This window comes from Dama dama, chromosome 7, assembly GCF_033118175.1.
Source record: "Dama dama isolate Ldn47 chromosome 7, ASM3311817v1, whole genome shotgun sequence".
NCBI classification, from domain to species: domain Eukaryota; kingdom Metazoa; phylum Chordata; class Mammalia; order Artiodactyla; family Cervidae; genus Dama; species Dama dama.
The window spans coordinates 36,993,918-37,021,808 of NC_083687.1; the positions used below are offsets into that span (position 1 = coordinate 36,993,918).

Sequence of the window (27,891 nt, forward strand, 5' to 3'; positions counted from 1 at the left end):
TTTGAGAATTACTTTACTACCCTGTGAGATGAGTGCAATCGTGAGGTAGTAATCTTTAGGCAATCCTTATTTCACTTCTTTCCATAATGCCATTCAAACTTGTGTCTACCTCATGGAGTTGCATTAGAATTAATGGAGATAATGCAAAAAAGAAAAAAAAAAAATTCAGAGAGAGACAGAAGAAGATAAATACTTTACAAATGTTTCTCACTTCACATTTTCTTATTGTGAAGTTACAACGAGGGAGCCTGGTCAAGGAAAACCAGCCACCCGGCTGTGTAGTGAAGGGCTCTGCCTCATTCAAAGGGAAGTCTGGACTTTGCCCTTGTTTCCTGGGAGCTCCTCTCTAAACACATAGGCTGTTTCCTCTGAGAAAGCGTGATTAATGGTGTCAAAGGTTAATACTGAGAAAAGTGCTTTTGTTTTTGTGAGGGTCTTGGGCCAGCCTGACAGGGATGTCAACAGCATGATTTATAGTAAAAAGTTTGAGCCACAAAAATGATGTGATTCAGGATGGGGGTTTTGGTCATGCAGTATCAGCTGCACCTCTAGAGATGTTTGAGCCTGAGTTCCGCTGTATGGACCCTCAGTCATTCCTTGGCGATGGAGCCCCAGTAAAACTCTGGACACGGAGCCTGGAGTGAGCTCCCCTGTGCAAGTGCTCACTGCTTGACATATAGGTGCTGGGAACACAGAGCTGCCCATGACACCCTGGGAAGATGAAACCAAAGTTCCATGTCTCACATTTCCTTTGACTCTGCCCTATATGCCTTTTCCTGGGCAGTTTTTTATCTGTATCTTTAAAAAAGCTGCAATCCCCTGGATATATACAAGAGAAAATCATACTTTGTAAAGATACATGCACCTCAGTGTTCCTTGCTTCATCAGGGCTTCCCTGGTGGCTCAGATGATAAAGAATCCGCCTGCAGTGCGGGAGACCTGGGTTTGATCCCTGCATTGGGAAGATCCCCTGGAGGAGGGAATGGCAATCCACTTCAATCTTCTTGCTTATTATTGTCCACGGGGTCTACCCCCATGGACAGAGGTGCCTGGCAGGCTATAATCCATGTGGTCGCAGAGTCAGGCAGAATTAAGCAACTAAGCAGAGCAGTGTTCATTGCAGCACCATTTACAATAGCCGTTTACAACGTGGAAGTAACCTAAATGTCCATCAACAGAGAAATGGGCAAAGAAGATGTAGTGCAGATACAGAATGTAATCTTACTCAGCCATAAGAAGAAACAAAATAATGCTATCAGAAGCAATATGGATGGACCTGGATATTGTCATACCAAGTGAAGTACATCAGACAGAGAAAGACAAAATCATATGATATCACGGATATATGGAATATCAAAAAATAGTACACATGAACTTATTTACAAACAGGACAAGAGTCACAATGTAGAAAATTATCTTATGGTTCCAGGGGGTAGAAGGGACGGATGAATTGTGACACTGGGATTGACGTGTACACACTAATATATATAAGATAGATAACTACTAAGGACCTATTGTATAGAAGAGGAAATTCTACTCAACTCTCTGATGACCTATTTGAGTTCAGTTCAATGCAGTCACTCAGCCGTGTCTGACTATTTTCGACCCCATGAACCGCAGCTCGCCAGGCCTCCCTGTACATCACCAAATCCCGTAGTCTACCCAAATTCATGTCCATTGAGTTGGTGATGCCACCTAACCATTTCACCCTCTGTCATCCCCTTCTCCTGCCTTCAATCTTTCGCAACATCAGGGTCTTTTCAAATAAGTCAGCTCTTCGAATACGGTGGCCAAAATATTGGAATTTCAGCTTCAACATCAGTCCTTCCAATGAACACCCAAACTGATCTCCTTTAGGATGGACTGGTTGCATCTCCTTGCAGTCCAAGGGAGTCAAGAGTCTGCTCAACACCACAGTTCAAAAGCATCAATTCTTTGGCGCTCAGCTTTCTTTATAGTCCAACTGTCACACCACACATGACTACTGGAAAAAACATAACCTTGACTAGACGGATCTTTGTTGACAAAGTAATGTCTCTGCTTCTTACTATGCTGTCTAGTTTGGTCATAACTTTCCTTCCAAGGAGTAAGTGTCTTTAATTTCATGGCTGCAATCACCATCTGCAGTGATTTTGGAGCCCAAACCAATAAAGTCAGCCACTGTCCATTTTCCCCATCTACTTGCCATGAAGTGATGGGATGGGATGCCATGACCTTAGTTTTCTGAGTGTTGAGCTTTAAGCCAAGTTTTTCGCTCTCTTCTTTCACTTTCATCAACAGGCTCTTTAGTTCTTCTTCACTTTCTGCCATAAGGGTAGTGTTGTCTGCATATCTGAGGTTTTAATATTTCTCCCAGCAATTTTGATCCAGATTGTGCTTCATCCAGCCCAGCGTTTCTCATGATGTACTCTGTATATAAGCTAAATAAGCAGGGCAACCATATACAACCTTGACATACTCCTTTTCCTTTTTGGAACCTGTGTATTGCTCCAGGAGAAAACAATCTAAACAAGTAAACAAGAGTGGATATACATATATATATACAAGTTATTCACTGTTCAACAAAAAGTGATATTTGTAACACTGTAAATCAATTATATGTCCCTAAAAATTAAAAAAAAGAATTAAAAATAAATCAAAGATCTGGAATAAAACATAACCAATTCTATAACAGCTTTCAGGGGGCTTTTAGAGTCCTAGCTTATTATGGAACCCAAGAATGTTCTTGGGAGATCCCCAAACTTGTAATTGCTATCTAAAGTGGATAAAGTCTTCAGGACTTTCCACTCTGAAATTTGTATCTGTCAAAGGCCCTTTTCTTCATATGCATAGCCATGATATTATCATGTGGGTCAAATGGTACTTTGTATACTAACTAAGTAACTAACTCATATTTTACATAGGAACATGTATAGGACGGGGGGATTGCTCAATGACTGATAATCAAGGAAAACACTGGAGACACTCACATATCATTGTGAAGTCCATCAAGGAGTTTGCCATCTCAGACCTTCCACCTGGGGCTGCTGGTCCTTATTCAACTTCCTTAGTCCTTGGCTTCCTATCAGCACCACAGAGCTTTCAGTAGGCATGAGGCATTGGGTTACCTTAGACAAGTCAGTCTCCTCGTTGGGTGCCATGGTCTAAATGCTTGTGTTCTTCCATAATTCATATGTTAAAAACCTAATCCCCAAAGTGATGATTTTAGGAGGTGGGACCATTGGAAAATGGTGAGGCCATGAGGACAAAGCCCACATGAACGGTATTAGGGCTCTTGTGAAAGAGGCCTGAAATACTTGCTCATCCCTTCTATTTAGGGATATATCCTGGAAGAGGCCCTCACTCACTCAACCATGCTGGCACCCTAATCTTGGAGTCCTAGCCTCCAGAACAGTGATAAATAACATGGTTTATAAGCCACCCAGCCCCTGGCATTTTGTAACAGCAGCCTGCATGCACTAAAATACTGGACATGATTAAATGGGGGAAAAAAAAAAAGTTGTCAATCTTGATTTCCCTTCCAAGGTCATGAATGTGGAACAGGCAGCATAGCTGTTCAATTCCAAATAATGTGGCACATGGTAACATACGCCATAGAATTGCAAATTTCTTTCAAATTGTAGTTTTTTGACATGCTCACCTGGGAACATATTTTCTTAGAGGTAATTAACATTTAAACCTATATATTGTGGATTTTATGTGATCAGTTGAGGGCCTAAGAGCAAAGAAAGAATTTTCTCAAAATAAAAGCAATTTGGCCTGAAGACGGCACCATTACTGGTACCCCAGTCTCCAGCCTGTCAGCCTAAAGATGAAGCAATTGGACCCTAAGGCCTGTCACTGGGCTCTCATCAGAATCCTAACATAACTACTCTTTGACTTGGAAAACTTATCTTCACTTCCCTAGGGCTTGGTTTTCTCAACTGGAAAAGGAAAATTAGAGTAGAAAGTCCTTTAACTTTCCAAAGATTATGCAAATCTCTGTATAAAACATGATTCCAAATGGGTTTATTCTTTTTTCCCAAAAAGGAAATTTATCGATTGGTGGACTAGCTTCCCTGTTTGGATCTCTTATACTTCTCATTATCTGCTCTATGTCACAATGTATATCTCTAGCTTAGCTTTAAGAACAAATCATTGATAGAAATAATTACTTGACTATTATGGAATATTACTTTTATCTTTGATATTCCATTGAAAATCAGGAGTTGTAGTAAAGCACACTAGTGAGAGGAACTGTTTCTAAATGTCAGTATGTCAACTTGAGAAGTTTGCTGTGTGTAGTTGCTCCGTTGTGTCCAACACTTTACGACCCCATGGACTGACGACCCGTTGGACTACAGCCAGCCAGGCTCCTCTGTCCATGGGGATTCTCTAAGCAAGATTACTGGAGTGGTTTGACATGCCCTCTTCCAGGGATCTTCCTGACCATGGATGGAGCCCAGATCTTCTGTACTGTACGCCAACACTTTACTGTCTGACCTGCCAGCTCTTAATAAAATGGGTCTTGAAGTATACAGAAGATAAGTGACTTGTCTACTTTTGTTTCCTGCAACAGTGGATTTTTTTCCAGCTAACATATAAGTCCTGTCTCTATTTACCTGAACGCTATCTAGAATGCAAGTTCTCTCTAAAAGAAAGACATTAACACAAAGGGAACTTTTATCTGGAATAGCAGTTATGATTTTGTCCAGTTGTCATTTTATTCAAAATACAAGAGGCTGGCTATTTGTTTTTAATTTTAATATTTACCTCAGAAAGAACAAATGGCTGGACAGTTTCTGCCATATTTGATACTCAATAAAAAGTAACTTCAGAGCAGTTGGTGTACCCATGTAGCCTAAGGGGAACTGAAATAAAGAAGTGGGGATTGGTGTTGTTCAGATAATTAACTATAAGTCAGAATGTGGTCAGGGAGATAAAAATGGTGAGAATGAAATTAAGAAGCCATAAGGAGGATGATGGTACTTTCATCTAGGAAAAGTAGATAACAATTCATCAAGGAGGAGAATTTCTTTTGTACCTTCGAAGAATGATTAGGTGTTTTTGTACAATGTAAGAATATTTTATTTGTAGGTTCCCTTTAAAGTATTTTTATCTGTCATGATCAGAGAGTACAACTAAGAAAGTGAACTCCTCTAGTGAAGTGAAAAATCCCATGGTAAAAAGAAGACTCAAGAGCAGGTTCAGAGCACTCTGTCTAGTTCTGTCCTATTCAGCCTTTTAGTCAGTGACTCAATTATCACATTATCGTAGAACAGGAAGCTGTGAGGGCTAGTGTATGTGGATTGAAAGACCAAACATCCAGTGCTTTCCATCTAGTAGGGCAACAACTAAATGCAAATGCATCCACAGTTCTTTGAAAGAAAGTCACTCAGTCGTGTCCGACTTGTGACCCATGGACTATACAGTTCATGGAATTCTCCAGGCCAGGATACTGGAATGGGTAGCCTTTCCCTTCTCCAGGGAATCTTCCCAAACCAGGGATCAAACCCAGACCTCCCACATGGCAGGCAGATATTTTCCAGCTGAGCCACAAGGGAAGCCCCCACAGTTCTAGTTCTGTAGTTATGTCCAAATATTTAGGGTATGAGGGTTTAGGTGGGAAGAAAAGAACTCAATGATTTTAGTTCACTGTATGCTGTAAGAGCAGCATCAAAAATTCTTTGGAATTTAATTCTGCACGAATAAAAGTGTTTCATTAAACAAATACCTAATGGAGGCCTGCTAGATGCAAAGAATGGACAGTAGTGAATATCACACATGTGGACTTTGTAAATTAGGATTTAATTTTTTTTTTTTTTTAGGATTTAAGTTTTAATAGAAAAATGGAAATGAGGTGAATTTCAAAGTTAAATGTTGCACCATAATTGGGACACATGTCACCAGGGAAAAGCACAGAATGCCATATGTCCACATAACAAGGAGACCTGAGCTGTCTCAGAATTACGAAAGGCTGCTTTATGGAGTGGTTTTTACTGAGATCTGAAAGATGTCAGGGAAGTCATGAGGTAAAAAAGCAAGGGTCTTCCAGGGAGAAGAAATGATATTAATAAACAGCTTTAGCCATGAGTGAGAATATAGAGTGAGATGACCAGACATGCCAGGATTGAACCTTCAAGGAATTTAATTTACTTGGTAAAACTTATGCTAACTGGACAATGAATACAAGGCAGATTATGATCACTTCTGTGAAAGAGATAAGAATCAAATTTTGCAGAGCATAGGAGATATTTCCCTTTGCCGGGTAATTCAGTAAATCTTCCCCTAAACCTAGGAAACATGGTTCCTATTGCTACCTTTGCATCGAGGTTTATAAGTTTAGATAAGTGACTTAATCATTCTTGGATTCACTTATAAATCCTTAATATAAGAGGATTATCTAGACAATTTCCAACATTTCTTCCATTTCTGAATATCCAGAAATCCACAGGTTATTATCTGGAATAAGGAAAATCCTTTTACATACCAAGAGTAATGGCTGAAATATCTACAATAATATTTTAAAAGCATCGACTTTCTTGTTTTTTTTTTTTTTTCAGTATTTTAAAATATAATTTCCAGATAAAATGGCAAGATATTTAAAATATACATGACAATTTAAATAGGTATACATGATTAATGGATTCCTTCATTGATTTAATTAACACATCTATTGATATCACCTCACATATTTACCTTAAAGATCTTTTTGCTGAGAACTTTTAAGTTTTCCTCTCTTACATGTGTGCTAAGTGACTTCAGTCATGTCCAACTCTTTGTCACCCCATGGACATTATAGCCTACCATGGTCCTATGTCCATGGGGATTCCCCAAGAAAGAATACTAGAGTGGGTTGCCATGCCCTCCTCAAGGGGACCTTCCTGACCCAGAGATTCACCCCACGTCTCTTATGCATCCTGTACTCTCAGGAAGGTTCTTTACCACTAACATCACCTGGGAAACCCCACAAATGTCAATGACACATTACAAACCATAGTCACCATGTTACACATTAGAACTTCAGATCTTATTCATCATCTTACAGCTTAAAGTTTGTGCACTTTTACCAAATTCATTCTTAAATCATTGATTTCTCAGCACTTATTTTTATATGACTTGAGACACGTTCTTGTATTTATGATTTTGGAGTCAGGAAAAAAGATGTCCCCCTCCCGTTGTAACAGCTTAGCATTAGATCTTTAGGGACCATCTTTATCTATCAGCTCCATAGCCACCTCTACATTGTCAGAAATCAAGATGGTTTACACAGATAAGAAAACAAAGAACACTGGCTTCCCTGGTGGCGCAGATGATAGAGAATCTGCCTGCAATGTGGGAGACCTGGGTTGCTCCCAGGGGTGAGGGAAGATCTATTCAGAAGGGAACGGTTACCAACTCCACTATTCTTGTCTGAAGAATCTTTTGGACAGAGAAGCCTTGTAGGCTACATTCCATTGGGATCACAAAATATCAGACATGTCTGAGCGACTAACACAGGATGGATTTAAGAATTTGGAAGCTGTAGCAGAGCTATGGATAGCTTAAAAGGAAAAGCAAACCTCTTTGAGACATGCAAGAACAGGGGTGCATGAACAATTTTAGGGCCACGGGGCAAAGAGGAGAATGGATATTGCAGTCTCTAAAGAGTCTTGTACATAGCTGCAGCTAAAAGCAAGCGCCTCTGAACAGACCTCTGGGCTTCAGTGGAGAGATCTGGCACCTTCCCAGCAAGAAAGGAGTCAGAGGAAAGAATCAGTCCACGAATCTCTTTCTCCACTGACTCAACAATTTCTTTTGTCCACCACTGGCCAAACTCAAGTAGAAGTCAGAGGCCAGGAGAGCTAGAGGGATAAAGTCTGGTCTTCTCAGCCTCCAAAGGTTCATAACATAATAGAAAATGATCAAGAGGGCTCCTCAGGGGCAAATAAAGAATATCAAACACACCCACCATATCTATGTAGTAGATATGTTTTCTTTATCTTATGAATCTAGTTGCAGTGATTTTTGCTAGACACTGAAAATGACTGGGTAGGATTAACTTGAATGGGAGAAGTCAGTTTCTGATTTGACCTAGACTCAAGGATTTGTCACTGTATTTCTGGTATGATAATATTCTTACTGGGACTCTAACTGTGATGCTGGGTGGGATTGGGGGCAGGAGGACAAGGGGACGACAGAGGATGAGATGGCTGGATGGCATCACCAACTAGATGAACATGAGTTTGAATAAACTCTGGGACTTTGTGAAGGACAGGGAGGCCTGGCGCGCTGCGATTCATGGGGTCGCAAAGAGTCGGACACGACTGATTTACTGAACTGAACTGAACTGAAGGGTCTGTACACTTGATTCACTTAAACCCTTTGAAGAGATAGGTAATGTGACCAGATTTAGGCAGGGACCAGAAACTATCAAGAGATGTTTTTATCCATTGTTGAATTCATTTGGCTGATTCATATGTGTGAGAGTGAAAACTTTTAACTCCAAATTTGTCAGAGACGTTAGTCTGAAATTTCCTTTTTGTACTGCCTTTGTGTGAGTTTGATATAGAGCAATACTGGCCGCATCTAATTAGTTGAAAATGGTTCTTACTCTTTCTTTTTCTTGAAGAGATTATGTCAAATTGATCTTACCTTTTAAAATATTTGTTAGAAATCTCTAGTAAATTATCTTGGACTGATGATTTCTTTTTCAAAAGTTTCATGTCACAGTTTCAATCTCAGTAAAGGGTATAGGAATATTCATATGATGTATCTAATTTTGCTTCAATAGTTTGAGATTATATTGTTTGATGTATATATATTGAGGACTAATATGTGTTCCTGCTGGATTGAATCTTTTTCTTCCATATGTAATGTCTTGTATTCCATTGTCCTTAGATATTTTTTCACTCTAAAGTTTACTTTATCTAATATTCACATATGTTTTTATCCTTTTAATTTCCAAATATCCATGCCATTATTAAATTTCTGGTGCTTTCCTGGTGTCTCAGACAGTAAGGAATCCACTTGCCTTGTGAAGACCTGGCTTCAGTCCCTGGGATGGGAAGATCCCCTGGAGAAAGACATGGGAATCTGTATTCTTGCCTGGAGAATTCCATGGACAGAGGAACCTGGTGGGCTACAGTCCATGGGGTCACAATGAATCAGACACAACTTAGCAACTAAACCACCACCTGGTGTTCCTTCACATTTATTCCTTGGGAGGAACAGCCCCACTCAGGCTGCCTTCTGATGCTAGGTTGGAGGTCAGGAATGCTGGGCCTGGGTTGTCTTCTATTACGCGTTGCTCTGTTTCTCTTCCATTCGTCAGGCCCTAAACTGTTCACCTTCTTCTTGTCAATTATAAAAGGTCCCTTTGGTGGTCTCTTCTTATTTTCAAAATAAAGAGAGGAGTGGGCACAAAGAGATCAAGGTCATCGTGTCTGAACCAGAAGCCCAAAGTGTGTTTTACAATCTAGGGAGGAGATTTCATGGAGGGAAGTTGAGGAGGGAAGTGGAAAGGAGTCCACAGTAGGCTAGAGATGAATGTCATGTAATCCCTTTCTTCAGAAGTCATCAGTAGCTGAGGAAGTATTTTTTCTAGATTATATGTATATTCAGCTCTGCGTGAGTACACTTTCTGTTTCAGTGAACTGTAAGTCTTCTGTATTTTTTCATTAATTTTCGTTACAAATGTATATATACATATATACATTTATATATATATATGTGTGTGTGTATATATACATATATATCTCCATAGGATATTTAATTTATTCTTCTAGGCCATTTCAGTTCAGTTTGGCTCAGTTGCTCAGTCATGTCTGACTCTTTGCGACCCCATGACTGCAGCACACCAGGCCTCCCTGTCCATCACCAACTCTCGGAGGCCACCAAGACCCATGTCCATTGAGTCGGTGATGTCATCCAACCATCTATCCTCTGTTGTCCACCTCTCCTCCTTCCTTCAAACTTTTCCAGCATCAGAGTCTTTTCAAATGAGTCAGTTCTTTGCATCACGTTGCCAAAATATTGGAGTTTCAGCTTCAACAAGAGTTCCCAGGACTGATCTCCTTTAGGATGGATTGGTTGGATCTCCTTGCAGTCCAAGGGACTCTCAAGAATCTGCTCCAACCCCAGAGTTCAAAACGATCAATTTTTTGGGCTTAGTTTTCTTTATAGTCCAACTCTCATATCCATACATAACCACTGGAAAAAACCATAGCCTTGACTACAGAGACCTTTTTTTCACAAAGTAATGTCTCTGCTTTTTAACATGCTGTCTAGGTTAGTCATAACTTTCCTTCCAAGGAGTAAGCGTCTTTTAATTTTTGGCTTCAATCACCATCTGCAGGAATTTGGAGATCAGAAAAATAAACTCAGCCACTGTTTCCACTGTTTCCCCATCTATTTGCCATGAGGTAATACGACTGGATGATGTGATTTTAGTTTTCTGAATGTTAAGCTTTAACCCAACTTTATCACTAGGCCATTTTTTTCAAGCCCGTGGCTCTGCTTTTATTATGATTTGAGAGTTAATCCCTGAAAAAAAGATATCTATTGTAGAGATTGGATTACTAACCAGTAGATAAGTTGATGGAATAACAAAAGAACTAAAGATGATTACTTAATTGAGCTCAAAATTTTATATTTGACTATGAAGAGAGTTATTCACATATAATTATATTCTTGACCCCCTTGTGGTATTCTGAGAACTTTGATTGAAGCTAAACATAAAAGAAATTCCTTTATTATTATATTTAAACAACTGGTATAATTATGCATGTACATTAGAATCCATTAGTCCAGTGGCCATAAAAATGGTTATATTTTGTGCATATTTTTTAAGTGTCACAATATATTAGAATAGTATTGCATATATAATATTTTTACATAATATAATAAGTCACTGAGAGTGTGTTGTAAAATGGAAAATAATTGGTGATTAGTTCTTCAGGAAAGAGAAAATTATCAAAATTTGCTACATAAAATGTTACTTAATTTCGGGCAGTTTACCAAAAATTTGTTTATGAAACCAGTTCAACTGAAGAGAGGCAGAATATTCAGAACACCCATGTTTGCATGAGCTTGCATTGAGCCTCAGAGATGGAAACATTTTGAAGTTGGGTAGAAGACCAAGAGACCTGACTGGACAGTGGAAATCTGGAATCTTGAATGAAAGAAAGCATGTTTGCTCCCCTCAATGTGATCTAAGTTGTTTTTCTTTAAATCACCTCGCTTTTTTCACATTCATTCCCTAAACCTCATCCTCTGCTTTACTATTTCTTTTCCCACAGTACAGATCACCTGTTAACATACCATATAATGTACCTGGATTCATGTTTATAGCAGATTATCTGTCTTTCCCCAGCTGGACTATCTGTTTCATGAGGGTAACTGTCTGCCTGCTTTGTTTATTGATGTAAACTAAGCACCTATAAGAGTTTCTGAGTCAAGGAGGAATAAAGTCAATGATCAGTTGGTTAATGATCAATAGCAGAGTACTGGGCAAGCCTATAAGTTTCAAAATTTTGTGGTTTCTATTAGCTATTGTAAATAAAGTGTTTTGCAGTTTATGTTACAAGGTTAAGACACGTTTCTGTTTCTTTTATCATCATGAACATAAACTACATATGAAGAAAAGGCTTTAGACCCAATGATAGCTAAAATGCACATTTGAAAAAACTATATATACCAGTTGATTTGATTTCTTTATCCAAAATAGAATTATATTCCTTTTCAAAACTTTTCCTTACATAGGTGTGTGTACATATATGTTTATATATATAAATACAATTCCATCTAGTCAAAGCTTTGGTTTTTCCAGTAGTCAGGATGGATGTGAGAACTGGACCATAAGGAAACTGAGCATCAGGGTATTGATACTTTTGAACAGCAGTGTTGGAGAAGACTCTTGAGAGTCCCCTGGACTGCAAGGAGTTCAAACCAGTCAATACTAAAGGAAATCAGCCCTGAATATTCATTGAAAGGACCGATACTGAAGCTGAGGCTCCAAATATTTTTCCATCTGAAGCAAAGAACTGACTCATTGGCAAAGACCCTGATGCTGGGAAAAATGAATGGCAGGAGGAGAAGGAGATGGCAGAGGATGAGATGGTTGAATGGCATCACTGACACAACGGACATGAGTATGAGCAAGCTTCAGGAGATGATGGAGGACAGGGGAGCCTGATGTGCTGTAGGTCATGGGTTATCAAAGAGTTGGATATGACTGAGTGACTGAACTTAACTGAGGGTATGCATATGTGCTATGTATATAACATAATGATTATATGATCATTATACATAGGTCACATTGACAAATAATGCTATTTTAGTTTCAGGTATCATTATACATAGATAATTTTGACATATAATGTTATTTTGGTTTCAGGTGTACAGTGTAAATATTTGATATATATTGCAGCAATAAGTCTGGTGAACATCTGTCACTCGATATAGTTATAATTTTCTTCTTGCGATGAGAACTTCCAAGATCTCTTAGCAGTGTTCGAATAGGCAATAAGTATATTCCAGATTTGACTTAGTGCAGTTAAATGAGACAAGTGGCTTTGAGTCTTAGAATCAAAGAATCATGTTGAAACAGTTGAGTTGAATCAAACTTCTCAGTGCCAACTCATATAGAGCTTTCTTGAAAAATCCATCCCTGATTAGGCCTACCTGGTTCCCATCACTCATGATATGGTGTCCAGGCATAGATCGGTATTTAAGGCTTCTGCTATTGTTTCCACTTGTTCATGCAATTCTTTCTCGACATCTTTCAGTGCTTCATCCATCTCCTGCCTTCACTATCCAAACAGGTTATAATTATGGCAGAACATGTCTAAGTAGCTACACTCACAGTTGCTGCCCACTGGGCATTTTGGAAAGAGGCTGGAAGGAGTCCTTCCAGTATTAGAGTTATACTTTCAGGGGATTAGACACCTTTTCAGTTTGAAGAGTCCATCCATACAAATATATTTCATGAGTACACACTGTTTAATTATTTATTTGATTAGGAATTACATGACTGTCTGCTGAGAATAAGGCAAGGAAGGGTTAGCAAACAAGGGAGGATTCAGGCAAAAGGAATGAGGAACTCTTGGAGAAAGTGGACACATGATTAACAGGACCATTACCTCTATTTTGGTTTGGTTTTAGGTTTTGTTTAGGCTGGTGCTATAAAGGTATGGGTTGTTTCCATTTTATTTCCATCCATCCTCTATGCTTTACAATGTATGTCTTACTGAAGTGTTGAAAGTGACTAGAGACTTACTGCTTGTTATCACTGGGTAGTCGTGCTTTGCTTCTGGTATTCCAGAGGGTCTAGCACAGGCTCCGTATAGTATTTATTTCTATCTTTTGCTGCAGAACCTTACTTTTTTGGTGATTTCTGGTACTAAGTTGATGAAATAACAGGAAAATAGAGCTCAGATGCTTTTGGATAAAACCTTAATTTATCTCCTCCCTTCTCTCTTACTTTTCACTGACTGACTAAACTCGTCCCATATTGATGGATGCCTTTTCTGACTCATATGTCTGCCTCATTCCTTGCATGTAGTCAAGGTCTATTTCCTTTCCTCTATCTCTGACATCCTTTGTTTCTTTTGACTTGGCAGAACCCTCTTTGATTTTTATTGTCATAATATTCCCAGCACTTTCTGCTCTCTTTCTTATTCTCTACGAGTTCTAACAGCCACAACTCCTCAATGCACATTAAAGTTTCTCTTTTCTAATTCTGGACATTCTGCTCTCTTGGACTAAATGTTCTTGGTTTCCTATTGTTTGTAGAATAAAGACAAACTATCCAAATTGGCATATATGATTCTCCCTAATGAAAATTGGCATATATATTCTCCCAAAGGAAGGTTTGATACATTCCTTTGGGGCAGAGTATTCTGTCATGTTCTGGAAGGTTTGGTTCATCCCAGGTAGACACAGGAGCAGAACTCAGGCAAGAATAACCCTGGCTATGAGGGAAGAGGTTGGTTTTGCTGGACAGTGTTCCTGTATGCGAATGAAATGTGTCTATGCCTGAAAGAACATAATTTGGCTGGATTCTGTCCTGAAGACTTGCCAGGCTTTGTTCATTTACAGAACTATGAACTTTAGTAACAACAAAGGAATTCTCCTAATATAAAGGACAATTTCAGGAAAAAGAGGAGAGAAGAGAAAATGGAAATAAAAGGAAATATGAGATATTTGCTCTTATTATATATATATATGTCTGTGTGTGTCTGTGTGTGTGTGTGTATTTGGGTCCTTAAAAATGCAGTGTTCTAACATCTTTTCATCCTTCACTATCCAAGTCCTTGACTCACTTTCCTTTTGCTGCTCTTCCTTCCTTCTGTCTTTCTCTTCCTTCTCTCTTATTTATCTCCCTTTCCCATCTACCTGTTGATTTCCCACTTTCTGTTTAATAGAAATTACTCGTAAAGCCCTAAAGATGCTGCACAACCAGCCCAGCAACATCACTGACTTCTTAGGAGAGCCGGTCAAGAGATTGGCCCTCATCCCAGGTTGTCTGGAGGCTATGGAACAAGCTGAGCAAGCCTAATCCAGTCACACTGCTCCAGTCTCAGTAGAGACTCAGTTTATTTGGAGGATTTTATAATTCAGGGACATACTAGGGCATGTTTGTAAGGCCAAATAATTACTGCCTAGGATTGTTACTCTAAAAGGAAGAGAGAATGGTATCTCACTTCTCAGATATGTGTTTTTAAATCCAGCTTTCTGACCTACACGGTATCTATATGACCAGTTGGACAATTGTCCTGAGGCCCCAGGTGGGGACAGATGCACACCAGTATTTCTGCATTCAGTTGTTCAGAGTGTTTATGATACATGGGTTTCCTGTGGGTCAGCTAGTAGGCAGCTGACTATGGGCTACTGAATCTTCTCCAGATGGTGCTTGCAGAGTGAGGGAGACAGAGAGGCTGTGCTGACGACTGCGGGTGGTGAGCCGTGGGGACCAGAACATTTCCCCTGATTAAAAAGGAAACTATGGCATTGGGGATCCCCAACTTGTGAAAGTCCGGGATAATAACAAGGATCACCCACAAGAGAAACACTTGTCAGTCAGGGGGAATTTCAGATCAGCCCGTCTGGACCAAGAGAAGGCTACAAGAGCACCATGTAAGTCAGTGATGTCAGAACTTTCCCACCTCATTACCATCTACCCTGTTCCAACATGGCCCAAGGAATGAAGATCCAGAGAGGGAAAGAGAAGGAACCTTGCAGAAATGGACACATTGAAGCTTCCTGGTAGGTCTCCTGGGCCTCAGCAGGGGAGAGGGAAACATTGAATAGGCTGAATATGAGATGGAGTTGACACTTGACTGATCTGGCCTTGTGAAACCCAGAGTGATAGAATATATGGAATGCTTGCAAGGTGATGCAGAAAATGAGGATGCAGTGGGGTGTGGGTGAAGACAGCCACTGGAGGAGGATGGAACCAGTTCACGTTTGTATCCCTATGGTCTCAACTTTGTGTCCCCCAGAAATTTCACATGATGAAATCCTGATTCCCATGGTTATAGTATCCATAGAGGGTGCCTTTGTGAGGTGATGGAGTTATAAGTATGGAGCCACTTCAATGAGATGAGTTCTTTTATGTATAAGAGACACACAGAGCTCCTGAGCCCTTCCCCCGTGTGAGGATACAATAAGAAGTGTGTGACCAGAAAGGACCCTGCATGACCACACTGTAGAAATCCATTTCCACTGTTTTATAATTCTGTGATATTTTTATAGCAATGCAGAAGGACTAAGACAGCATCCTAACAATCTTCAGACAGTTCCGTAAACCTCATGCTATTTGTACAAAGGTTCGAAGCAGTGATCCTGTCTGGTGTAACACTGTGACAGTGGGCTGACCGTTCATGGCTGGCTTTCATAAAGAATCCTGAGGATTCAGTCTTCTTGGTAGCATGACCAGAACCATGAACAATTGTCTAATACTTTGATAATAATAACTTGACCCAGAATAGTTTTCTGTGATTCTTACGTTATCTCTTAATGGTCTTTGTAATGCCAGCTTCTGCTATTTGTGACTAATTTTAAAAGGAGCTTCATTCTCTAAAATGTACGGGTGGATTTTCTTTTGATTTTTGATTAAATGAAAATAGAAACTTTAACAAACTACCCTCTTAGATTTTGACATCTCTACAGAGTCTGTGTTTATTTTTTTAAGAGGAGACCCATTTCACAGAGCATGCATGAAAAAGTTGTAAATTTCAAAGAAGCTTGCTAAGGTATAGATCATTAGCACCATCTCAGAGCTGGATGGGATGGATGTGATTTAGCACTCGTCGCTGATTCGGCACGCCAGGATCTTGCTGTACATGTCAACCTTACGTGAATCCCTTCTCCGGCACATGAACAGGTTATAAAGTGTAGAATGACGTACATCTTCATCGCTGGACAACAGGGATTGGTATCCTGACCAGTACATGTGATCCACAGAAAAGTTCCGCCAGATTGGAAGAATCATCTGAATACCCAAAAGATAATGACTTCTTATGTGTTTTATTAGAATTTCCTTATCTTTGTCCCTTGTAATTCTCAAATTAAGATTTGGGGAAGACATACGAATATAAAACTCTCTAGATATGCATTTTGGAGCTAGCCTATGAGAATACAATTAGGAATCTAAAAAGTAGAAACATAACTCAAGTTTAGTTTTAACTTTCTCTTTTCTTCCTTCCCACTCTCATCCTTTGATTTGAGGAGAACAGAGAAAGAAGACAAGTGGAACTTCAATAGCAGATGTCCTGGGATACTTTGAGGAAAATGCTGAGCTTGGAAATTCTGTTCTCTAGTTCTCTTACTCTTAAAATATTTCAACCATCTGTGCCCAGGAAGAGGCAAGCTTTTGGTGGAATCGTGTGCAATACAGGAAAGGCTGCACATGTCAATAATTGCAGTGAAATTCTGAATCCTTTACAATAGAATCTATCACTATGAATGACTAGGCTCCCGCTTTATGTAGTAGCAGTCTAGCATATAGAATTCATGAATCTTTTTCTGACAAAATGAGATATTTCAAAACTCCTTATGCATTACAGAGGTCAACTCTTTCATTCATGAACAAAGCAAGAAAGCCCTCTGCAGGATGCTCACCTCTCTGAATCGCCTCTCTAAGATTGCTTGAAGTTGGTATGATTTTTTAGTATTCTCTAAGGCACTTGATATGATAGTATCTGTGAGGTCTTTCTCAATCCGCAGCTCATGGGCTAGATCAAACAAAGGAGCAATCCAGAGGTACTGTAACATGAGTATCCACTTAGTAAGGTCTTCATTCTAAGCAAACATAAGAAACAGTCACATTAAAATAATCATAATTCAGTGGTTTGGGTAACATGTGATCTTTGCTCAGAGCAGATGACCGAAAAGACGTTTGGTTATTCCTATGTGTATGCACAGATTTTTGAAGGTAGTAAAAGTTGCAAAATTATAAAAGGTAAGCTCTTAGTTCACACTTCACTGAATTATTAAAAATCTGGGTTATTTTAGGAATTAATTCTTCTGATGAGTTCTAATTTATAACATGAATTTTCTTTTTCCTCTGAAATTCTACCAACCACTCAGTGACTTCTTTGATGATTTATATTTGTGTGAGAGAAATCTAAGTGTTTTATGACAAGTCAGTGTGTGCCTGCAGTACCTGACCCAGGAAAGAGGCAATCTACCTGTGCCCACATCATTGTCACCCAGTGATTCTTTCGTATTAATTAATCAGATGAGTCATTCATATTGATTTTCGATTGGTAATTTGTTTTATGATATTACAACAAAGAGACAAGAAGACATGGCATTCCTAAACAGGCTTTCTTTCCTCAGTTGATCCCAACACCAGCCCCCATGCTGGTATCTGAAGAGTCTGTCTTGTTGACACGTGTCCGGGCAGAAAATGGCCCAGCGTTGTCTTTAGTAACAGCATCATTGGGATTTAAAATGGAGGGTTTTCCCCCCAAGTTCACTACTAGTATTAGAATTCAGCATGAAAATCCTGGGGTCTGAATATCTCTAGTTAATATGCTTGATTTGTTTACAACCATGAACTGTTTTAGTGGAAAAGAACAGAGAACTGAGTAGGATTAAATATAGTAATGCACATAAAGTGCTTAGTAAAATATATGGCCATGTAGTAACTCTCAATAAACTTTAAATTCAAGCTTATTGAAAAATCCCTCCTCCTCCTGCTCTTTGGCCTTTTCCTTTACTTGATCATCCTCATTATTAATGAGCTTAACAGAGGAAAAGAATGCTGATATCATTAAGAAAGTTGTAGAGAGAAAAGATAGAATTTTAAGGCGGGATGCATGTCAAAATATTTTAAATAATGTTAGGATGAAGGACAATGCAGGAAATCAGAAAGGAGAGATTATAATGGTGACAATTTGGAGCTGCCAGAAATGATTGAGGCTTGATATATAAACTGTGTTGTCCTCAGAACAGAGCCAATTGTTGTGGCCATGAGAAGCAAAGCAATATTTTATAGGCCATTGTGGGGGAAACTTACAAACTAAAAAAAAAAAGGTGACAGAGGAGTCATTGAGAATGACGAATGAAGGAGGTATCAGAGAAATAGAAGCAGAATCAGGAGAGCATTGAAAGGCAGTTGCACTGGCTTGGGGGTGCAGTATAGGACTCCCAGGTACAAGTCACTAGTAACAGGGAGTACTCAAACCTGGGGTGTGTTTCTTACACATTCATGAATCTTGCAATCTTATGTTTTAAACCTGGAAGTTCCCACTCATTTCTTGTTTTTGTACAGAATAACAGCTGTAATCCTGTGTCTAATGCATTGCTTGAACTAAACATGTCTACATGGACAATTTGTAAATTTGTTATTTGTTTTGCTACTACAACTCTTTAGTCATCCTTTGATTTCGCTCATGTTTCATCAACTACATAATATAATTTCTCTTCAACTGCTTACAATTCCTCCACTGTTTTCTGCATGTACAGTTACCATTACCTCTAATAATCTGAAGCCTGTTAAGCTACATACTGTCTCATTTGAATCAGTGAAAAACCCAGGTGAAAGACTCACGTTCATCTGTTGGGCTTTTTCTCTTTCTTCAGGCGCATGGAGGGGATTTGTGTGGCAGTCATTGGTGGCATTGATATACTCAGGTTTACTCTGGGAATACTTTTCATCCTGAAAGTGATCAGGCAATTAGTTAGGGTTGTTGGGCATTCAGTAGATGGACCCGTTACCAGAACATTAACATGCTTCTTATTTGTGTAATTTTTTAACGGGGGGCATCAAAAAATTTGAAAGTCATTCTTTTCCTACGTTTTCTATATATTGTCTCTACAAAGATGATTTTACATCTAACTTTTCTAAGTCCAAACTTTTCCCTTCTGTATTTGATCACTATCTTTTCTTAAAAATTTTTTAGTAATTGAACCAAATATAGTACTTTTGTACCAATACTTGGTGCTTCCCAGGTGACAGTAGTGGTAAACAACATTCCTGCCAATGCAGGAGATATAAGAAGACTCAGGTTTGATTCCTAGGTGAGGAGCATCCCTTGCAAGAGGGTACAGCACCACACTCCTGGACTCTCACCTGGCAAATCCTATGGACAGAGGAGCCTGTTGGGCTACAGTCAGTACGGTTGCAAAGAGTCGGGTCCAACTCTTAGATGTGACTTAGAATGCATGCATGCACCTATATTTAATCTCAAGCTTACTGTGGGTAGGAGCCAATATATTCCCTTATAAGGAGTAATACAGTAATGACTCTGACTTATCTCTGAACCCGCTCACCAAAAAGCGTAGTGTTCATCCCAGGTACAGAATACAATGTTGTTTATGGTGACAAAGTTGTACATCAGAAAAATATAGCATAAAGTTATAGGAAATACTAAACAATGGACTGAGAATAATAAGAGTAGAGAAATCTAGCTAGCATATTGATAGAGAAAAACTAATATTTAGCAGAAGTTATGAACATTTAAAGAGATTACTAGGAAGAGTTGGAAAAGAATGGATAGTCAAAAATGGAGGATAAAACCAAAACTATTGTTTAAAAAGAACTAAATGAATTTAATAGAAACCTTTAGCACCGCCTTTTATTAGCTGTCTGCTCTACTGTGTGCTCCTTGATTGACCTAAAAGAATTAACATACAGCTTTTAAATACCTTCACCAGAAAGAGAATAATTGTTTCCAATTGTAAACTCCCCTTCTATTGTAGCTCGAAACCTATTCACTGCAAATCTTAAAACAATAATATGTAGCATTAAAAAAACTACCAGTATTCGTTTTTGTGACCGGGATTCAGCTTTGTTTAACATCTTCCATCCACCCAGTTCACTGCAGAGCAGTTCTCACTTATTGGCTATTTACTCTGAGCCTGGAGAAGAAAACCCAGAGAGACACTAAAGGACCAGAAAGTCAACATGCTCCTTTTCCCCAGTCCCATCTAAAACTACTTTATGCCAGGTAGTATTATGGACTGAATGTGTGTTCTTCAAATTCATGTCTTAGAGCCCGAACTGCTAAAGTACTGTGTTTTGAAAAGGGTTCCGACTTTTTGGCACGCCATGGTCTATAGCCCACCAGACTCCTCTGTCCATGGGATTTCTCAGGCAAGAATACTGGAGTGGCTTGCTGTTCCCTTCTCCAGGGAATCTTACAGAGCCAGGGATAGAACCCATGTCTTTTTACCACCTGAGCCACCAGCAAAGCCTGTTAAGGTTAAATGAGCTCTTAGGGTGCAACACTCATCCAATAGGTTTAGTGTCTCCATGAAGCGAAACACCAGAGAAACACTCTTCTGTCTCTGTGTCTGTGTGTCCTTTCCTCTGTGTGTCTACCCCACTCCCTACCCTGTGTGAGGACGCATGGAGAAGCCATCCTGGGAAGAAAGAGTTAGCAGAGCCTCACCTTCTGATGCCCTGATCTGGGACTTCTAGCTCCCAGAACTGGGATGAAATAAATTTCTCGTGTTTATTCCACTGAGTCTATTGTATTCTTTTATGGCATTCCTAGCTGACAAATACAAAATCATTTATTTTGGAAATTTAAAGAAAGAAAATGAATGAAAGGAAACTGAAAAAGTTATTGCACTTCTTAGGAATCTTTCAGATTTCACAACACTGGTCCTTTCTTCTATTTCTACATCTTATGAGCTGACAGCATCTTTAACCTAGAGAGTGTGTTATTTGAACTTTGGCTGGTGCAGCTCTCTTGTTTAAAGGATGGTATGGCCCAGTCACTTACACTAAGGTCCCTTCTGGGAGCCTGGCAGGCTACAGTCCATGGGGTCGCAAGACTCGGACACGACTTAGCAACTAAACCACCACCACCACAGTACTTACAAACTCATTGAACATTATTGTGGAAAGGTTATGCATGTCGTGGGACAGCCTGGAGGTACGGCTAAACGTTTTTCTAAGGAACTTCAGGGGGACGCCAAACACATCAGGACCGCAGGATGGGCATACATTGCCTTGGCACAGGAGCAGATTTGACATGACCAGCAGCAGGAGCAGGCAAGACCCTGCTAAAATAAAAAATTGAGCCATTTGCAGAAGATCTAGTCATCTGAGGTTATCAAATCCATCCTGTGGAGGGAAGCGTTTTCTTTCCCTGTTGCTCTGAGCAGGAATTGGAGCTGTAGTGCTGGGGTGGGGAAGAAGGAGTGCCTTCTGTGTGAATTTAGATGGATGATGATATTTGCACAGATAGATAGTTGGAGAAGTAGGTTACTCCTTACATTTGTGTATTGCTCCCTGAAGTACTTCTGCGCTCTGCAAACATTTGGAACTTAATTCTGAGCCAGAGTGTTTAGGCCATTCTTTTAAGACAGTTTAATGTTGGGACTCTGCAACTCTGAGCAGCGAGGCCATCTAGGAGTTTGTAATTTTTTCACTCTACACTGACTAGTGCTTGAATTTTAGACACTGAAATGACAAGAAGTGTCCAGTTGATCTGTGTGGTTTACCATCATGCTGGGGTAAGAGTAAACACATGACTGACTGATTGCTACTATTGAGAACAGAGAGAATAGTAAGAGAAAAAGGTACTGTACCTTAGATCTGCGAACTCAGCTTTGTAACCCCATGCATGTCTTTGATACTTTCCCCAAAGCTTTAAAACATCTTAAAAGTTGTGTTTCACAGTAACCTGGTGAGATAGCCTTCATCGTCACTATGATCATCAAGTTATGTTAATGAAGATGCAATGACTTGGAGAGGGCAAATAATTTTCCCCAAGTCCCATTATTAACAGATGGAGGTGACTGGGCACCAATACAGTCATCTGTTCACTTCTTGATGTCACATCACACATGCCTGTGGGCTCCCGGTCTATGTGTGTGTAACCAGGACCACATCAGGAGCTGTGATGATTCTGCCTAAAGCGAAAAATATTTTGTCTTTGACTGCAAAGCAGGTGTGACCCTAGAACACTGGTTTTATCCACTTGTTCTGCTCTATCTATAAAACACTCATCGTTAAAGTCTGACAATTATCAGTATGGGGTGTGGTTTTCCTGGCTATCCTTGATTCTAGGCACCTTGACAGCTCTTCTACCTTTATGCACCTTTAATCTTCTCATTGCATTTGTTTCTTTGAGACAATGGCAGGTAAATCTCCACATGGTAATCCAAGAATATTACCTGGTCAGCACCCAGGACCCCGTCACTGGCTCTGCGAACAAGGTCTGCCTTTCCTGGCTTTGACGTTTTAACGAGAAAATTCATCTGTCTGGTTGGGAGCATATCCTGACAACCCATGGGGCTTAGTTTTTGAACCATCTCCAAACATCTCCTCTTTGATAGGAGAACTAGACCTTCAGGCTTCCATGATGTATTGCAATATTTCAGAAATTATTTCTGGCTCTACTTTTAGCCAATGGAAGCATAAAATTATAGATTCTTGCAAGTGTGATTTTAATATTTTTTTTTTCCTGTCCGTCCTTTGTAAGTAAGCAGAATTTAAGACTGAAGTTAGCAAGAATTGAGTTTTGACAAGAGAACTGATAAAACAGGAATTTTATCCTCCTAATGAGATCTGAAGGAGAACTGATAAAACAGGAATTTTATCCTCCTAATGAGATCTGAAGGAAATGGCAACCCACTCCAGTGTTCGTGCCTGGGGAATCTCAGGGATGGGGTCGCACAGAGTCGGACACAACTGAAGTGACTAAGCAGCAATGAGATCTGAACATAATTATTTTTCCAGTTTACCAGAAGAGTGGTAATTTAATGAAGGATAAGATATCAGCATTTACTAGGTTTTCTCTGCTCTTACTTACTTTAAAGGGGCATGGTATCTAAGAATAAAATGGTTATTTAAAATTAGGTGATGAAAATCAAAGAAGTGGTTCTCAAAAAGAAGACATATAAGTTGGAGAAATTTGGGACTATCTCCCTCATCAACTAAAGAGCTTATTGTGACAGGCAAGGAGAATAATAGCTTGTATAACATAGACGTATTTGTGTGTATATATTCTGTGCATGTATACATATGTTATGAATAAATAGATGCTTAATTCCTACATGGAACTTTGGACCTTATACAGTTCAATTTTATAAGTGGCAGTAAATATAACAGAATACCCTAATTCCTAATGTAATTGATCATTTGTTGATAGATGACTAACTATATGATTTTTTTTCTGTTAAAGTGTTATTTCTGTGTTTGCTTTGGTAGCACATATGTTAAAAAATTGGAATAATATTGAGAAGATTAGCATGGCCCCTGCCCAAGGATGACACACAAATTTGTCAAGCCTTCCATATTTTTCTCTAACAGCTTCAAGGGCTGCGATGGGAAGGAAGGTGGGAAGGAGGTTCAAGAGCGAGGGGACATAGGTAAAACTATGGCTGATTCATGCTGATGTTTGGCTGAAAGCAGTACAGTATTGTAAAGCAATTAGCCTTCAATTAAACATCAATAAATCTAATTATTAAAACTGTTATTGGGGATCATATAACAGGTTCAGATGTCCATTCTATGACTAAAGGGGATCTGACTGCAAACTGATGGTGTCAATTATCATTGGTTAGTGATTCATTAACTTTATAGTTGAATGAGAAAAGTAAGCTAACAAACACTATTGTCTGTGATTCAGTGTCACAGCAAGCTATAATCCTTGTCTGCGTTCGCCTTTAGGCAGTATAGCACCCAAACTTTGAAACTGAGGCCGTTCCCAGAAGCCCACAGTCATGAGTCCTGCCCAGGGTTTCTGTTCCTGATGCTGGAGGCTTCTGTTCGCTGGTCCACTAGGTCTGAAACTTTCTCTCCTGAGCATTCTCTGGTTCTATCATGTGCACAAGTCTTTCTATTTTGGTGTCTAATTTGATTCTCTTATTTTTTTGATCAGACTACCAAGTCTCTTTACAATGTACTTTTCAGACCCATTTGAGCTTTCATTTTTCTGATGCTCATTAGTGTATTTGCTTCCATGTCTAAATCTGAGTAGTTCTCAGCATCTACATATACCCTACCCTATTCGCTTACTGTCTTGATTTTGGCGTTGAGCATCAGCATATTTTTATGAACTTCATTTTCCTTCTGGTGAGGTTTCTAGAATACAGCTTAAGCTGGTTGGCTCCCATCTGGCTTTTCCGCGTTGTCTCCAAAAAATTACAGAACTATGCTTTCCTTCTGCCGCTTCTTTTCAATACTGCCCCTTCATTTGATACTATTGCTAATTTTCTGTTGTTTCACTTCCTGCCTCATAAGTTTTCTCTTTCTCAATCTACTGTAACTTGAGTGCTATGCGTTTTTCTGTTGGTATTACTATTTTATTTTATCTTGTTAATTTTAATTGGAGGCTAATTACTTTACAATATTGTTTTGATTTTGCCATATATTGATGGGAATCTGCCATGGGTATACATGTGTTCCTGATCCTGAAATGTCTTCCCACCTCTCTCCCCATCCCATACTTCTGGATCATCCCAGTGCACCAGCCCCGAGCACCCTGGATCATTCATCGAACCTGGACTGGCGATTTGTGTCACATGTGATAATACACATCTTTCAATGCCATTCTCCCAAGTCAGCCCACCCTCGCCAATAACACAATAAAGGTAGGGCATGTTAACACCGCACCTGTACCAATGGGCAGATCAATAAAACAGAAAATTAATAAGGAAAATAAGCCTAAAAGGAAATATTAGAGCAGGCAGACCTAATTGATATTTTCACCACATTCCATCCAAATGCAGAGTACACTTTCTTCTCAAGTGCACATGCAACATTTTCCTCTTCTTGGGTGCAAATCAAACCACAGTAAATTTAAGGAAATTGAAATTATATCAAGCATTTTCTCTGACAACAACACTATGAGACTAGATATAGATGACAGAAAAAAAAACAACTTTAAAGAACAAAAACACAAGGAGATTCAGCAGCACATTTCTAAATAATAAACAGATTACCAAAGAAATAAGGGAAATCAAAACATTCCTAGAAACAGAGAACAATGAAAACATGATGATCTAAAACCTATATTATGCAACAAGAGCAGTTCTAAGAGGGAAGTTTATAGTAATACAAATCCTACTTCAAGAATCACATTGAATAGACAACCTAATTTTACATATCTTTAGCTCTTTTTAAATTACTCTTACCAGTGTCTTAGGGAAGGGAAGTCGCGCAGTCATGCCCGACTCTTTGTGATCTTTGTGACTCTATGCGACCATGGACACTAGCCTCCTCCGTCCATGGGATTTTCTAGGCAAGAATACTGGAGTGAGTTGCCAATTCCTTCACCAGATCAATGTCTTAAAGGTTTTCTGTAAAATCTTTTAACACCTTGCTTAAGTTTATTTCTAAGTGTTTTCTTTTTGTGATGCAATAGAAATGGGCTTGTTTTCTTTATTCAAATTTCTGATAGTTCCTTGTGGATATATAGGTAGACAACAAAGTTTTGTATATTGGAATATAGTAAACTTAATGTATGCTACATCTTTAAAGAATAGACATTTTTCCACAAATAAGACATATAGATGGTCAAGAGGTATGTGACAAGATGCTCAGCATCGCTAGTAAACAAAGGTAATGCAGATCAAAAGTACAAAGATATCAGCTCATACCTATTTGAATGGCTAGTACCAAAAATGTAACAAATGACAAATCTTGTTGAGGATGTGGAGAAAGAGGAGTGCTTATGCACTGTCGGTAGGGATGTATACCGGTACAACTCCCATGGAAAAATACAGTTATGTGATACATTATCCCACTTCTGGATATATAGTCAAAGGAAATTAAATCATTGTCTCGAGAGATCTGTATTCCCATGTTCATTGCAGCATTATTCACAGTAGCCTTGGTATAGGAACAACCTAGGTATCTTTCACCAGGTGAATGGATTAAAACAATGTGATGTGACATATATAGGTAAATATTATATAGCCATTAGTGAAAGAAAGAAATCCTTCCAATTATTGCAACATGGAAGAAGCTGGAGGGAATTACATTACATGAACTAAGCCAGAGAAAGAATAACACAATATGATCTCAATTATAAGGAATCTCAAAAAAATAATCTCTCAGAGAGTGGACATCATCAACTGGCATACCAACTCAATGGACATGAGTTTGAGTAAGCTCTGGGTGTCTCAAATAGACAGGGAAACCTGGTGTGCCGCAGTCCATGGTGTCACAAACAGTCGCACACGACAGAATGACCGACTCAAGTGAAGAGAGTGGAACTTACCGGTGTTCTCCTCAAGAAGCAAAAGTTAAACAGGTGTGGTGATTGCAATGTTACTTAATAGAAAGGGAAACTCATTTCTAATACATACACAAGTGGGGGTTGACAAGATGACGATTGGGTAGTTGGAAGTGGGGTACACCTCTCTCCACCGATGCATCAAGAACGTCTAAAGACACAGCAGTTCTCACAGAAGACCAGGTGAATACTGGCAGGACTCCATGACTACTGAGAAGGAATATCCGGATCCACACAGAACTCGGTTGGAGAAAGGAAAGAAGGGACAAGGAGGAAGGGGAAAGAAGGAGGAGAGCACGTGGGACCAACCTGCACCTGGGGCTGAGGGAGCTGAAGTGCAGGGAAGAGATCCCCGTCTCTATGGCCGTCCACTGGAATGAGGGAGTCATTTGACGCTGTTGGGGAGTGAACGAACTAACCTGTGACCGTCTGAATGGAGTGAGAACCACATAGACAAGACATGCTGCAGCCTTTCATACCTAGGACAGGGTTGTAAATCCACTGGTGTCCACGGAAGCTGGGAGCTGAAGCCATGGGGACTGCAGAATGATCCCAGGGTGACGACTCCTGTTTACTGTGGGGAGTCAGCTGGATGGGATGGAATGGAGGAAATCTGCTGCATTGAATGCTTCTTAAGGAAAGCCATGAGGCCATAAAAGTAGGGTTCAACCGCCTGTGGGGTAGAGCTATCTCTTTCTCCATGCTGGTACCTGTAGGTTGAACTATAGAGAAAGACTTCAGTGAGGGTGGTCCTTGAGTGCATGATGCAGAAAACAATGATGAGTTTTGAATGTCTATATACCCTACCCTACCCTATTCTCTGTCTAAATTGTGGGTTTTAGCATCATAATATTTTTAGGAACTTAAATTTCTTCTGGTAGAGTTTCTGGTTTACAAATTAAGCTAATTCTTCACATCTGGCTCATTCTTGGTATTTCAAGAAACCTTGAGAACCTTCCTTCCTCTCAAGGCAATACTGCCCTTTACTTTACCACCATTGCTGACTTCCCATACTTTCACTTCTTGCCTACCATATTCTATGTCTTTCTCTATTCACTATAACTTTAGTAGTATGTGTCTCTATGTTGCTATTAATATTTATAATAAATTATTAACCCGATGCAGTAGAGAATCAAAAGGACTCCAGTTTCAACACTAGTAATAAATTACCCCCAAATTATAATCCATTAATGCTCCCATGGGAAACCGATATTCTATCAATAAATTA

General features: G+C 39.4%; 1 protein-coding gene and 1 non-coding gene across 2 annotated transcripts; one reads left to right on the forward strand and one right to left on the reverse strand.

The window, feature by feature from the left end:
• Nucleotides 1-16,261: 16,261 nt before the first annotated feature.
• On the reverse strand, nucleotides 16,262-27,317 carry LOC133059178 (placental prolactin-related protein 3-like). The gene is made up of 5 exons (XM_061146204.1): nucleotides 27,143-27,317; nucleotides 21,296-21,477; nucleotides 19,019-19,126; nucleotides 17,083-17,262; nucleotides 16,262-16,453 (listed from the first exon to the last, which is right to left on the reverse strand). The coding sequence occupies exons 1-5, from the start codon at nucleotides 27,315-27,317 to the stop codon at nucleotides 16,262-16,264; spliced, it is 837 nt and encodes a 278-aa protein (XP_061002187.1).
• On the forward strand, nucleotides 23,617-23,725 carry LOC133060008 (U6 spliceosomal RNA). The gene has a single exon (XR_009693678.1). It is a non-coding gene; the product is annotated as a U6 spliceosomal RNA (small nuclear RNA).
• Nucleotides 27,318-27,891: the final 574 nt, after the last annotated feature.

What these genes read in the sequence shown, in the direction of transcription:
- LOC133059178 (XM_061146204.1), bottom strand. Translation starts at nt 27,317, where the DNA reads ATGGCCTCATGGCTTTCCTTAAGAAGCATTCAATGCAGCAGATTTCCT. An exon ending in CAATAATGTTCAATGAGTTT is followed by an intron (nt 19,127 to 21,295) that starts GTAAGTACTGTG and finishes GATCACTTTCAG; the next exon opens with GATGAAAAGTATTCCCAGAG. An exon ending in AAAAAGCCCAACAGATGAAC is followed by an intron (nt 17,263 to 19,018) that starts GTGAGTCTTTCA and finishes ATGTTTGCTTAG; the next exon opens with AATGAAGACCTTACTAAGTG.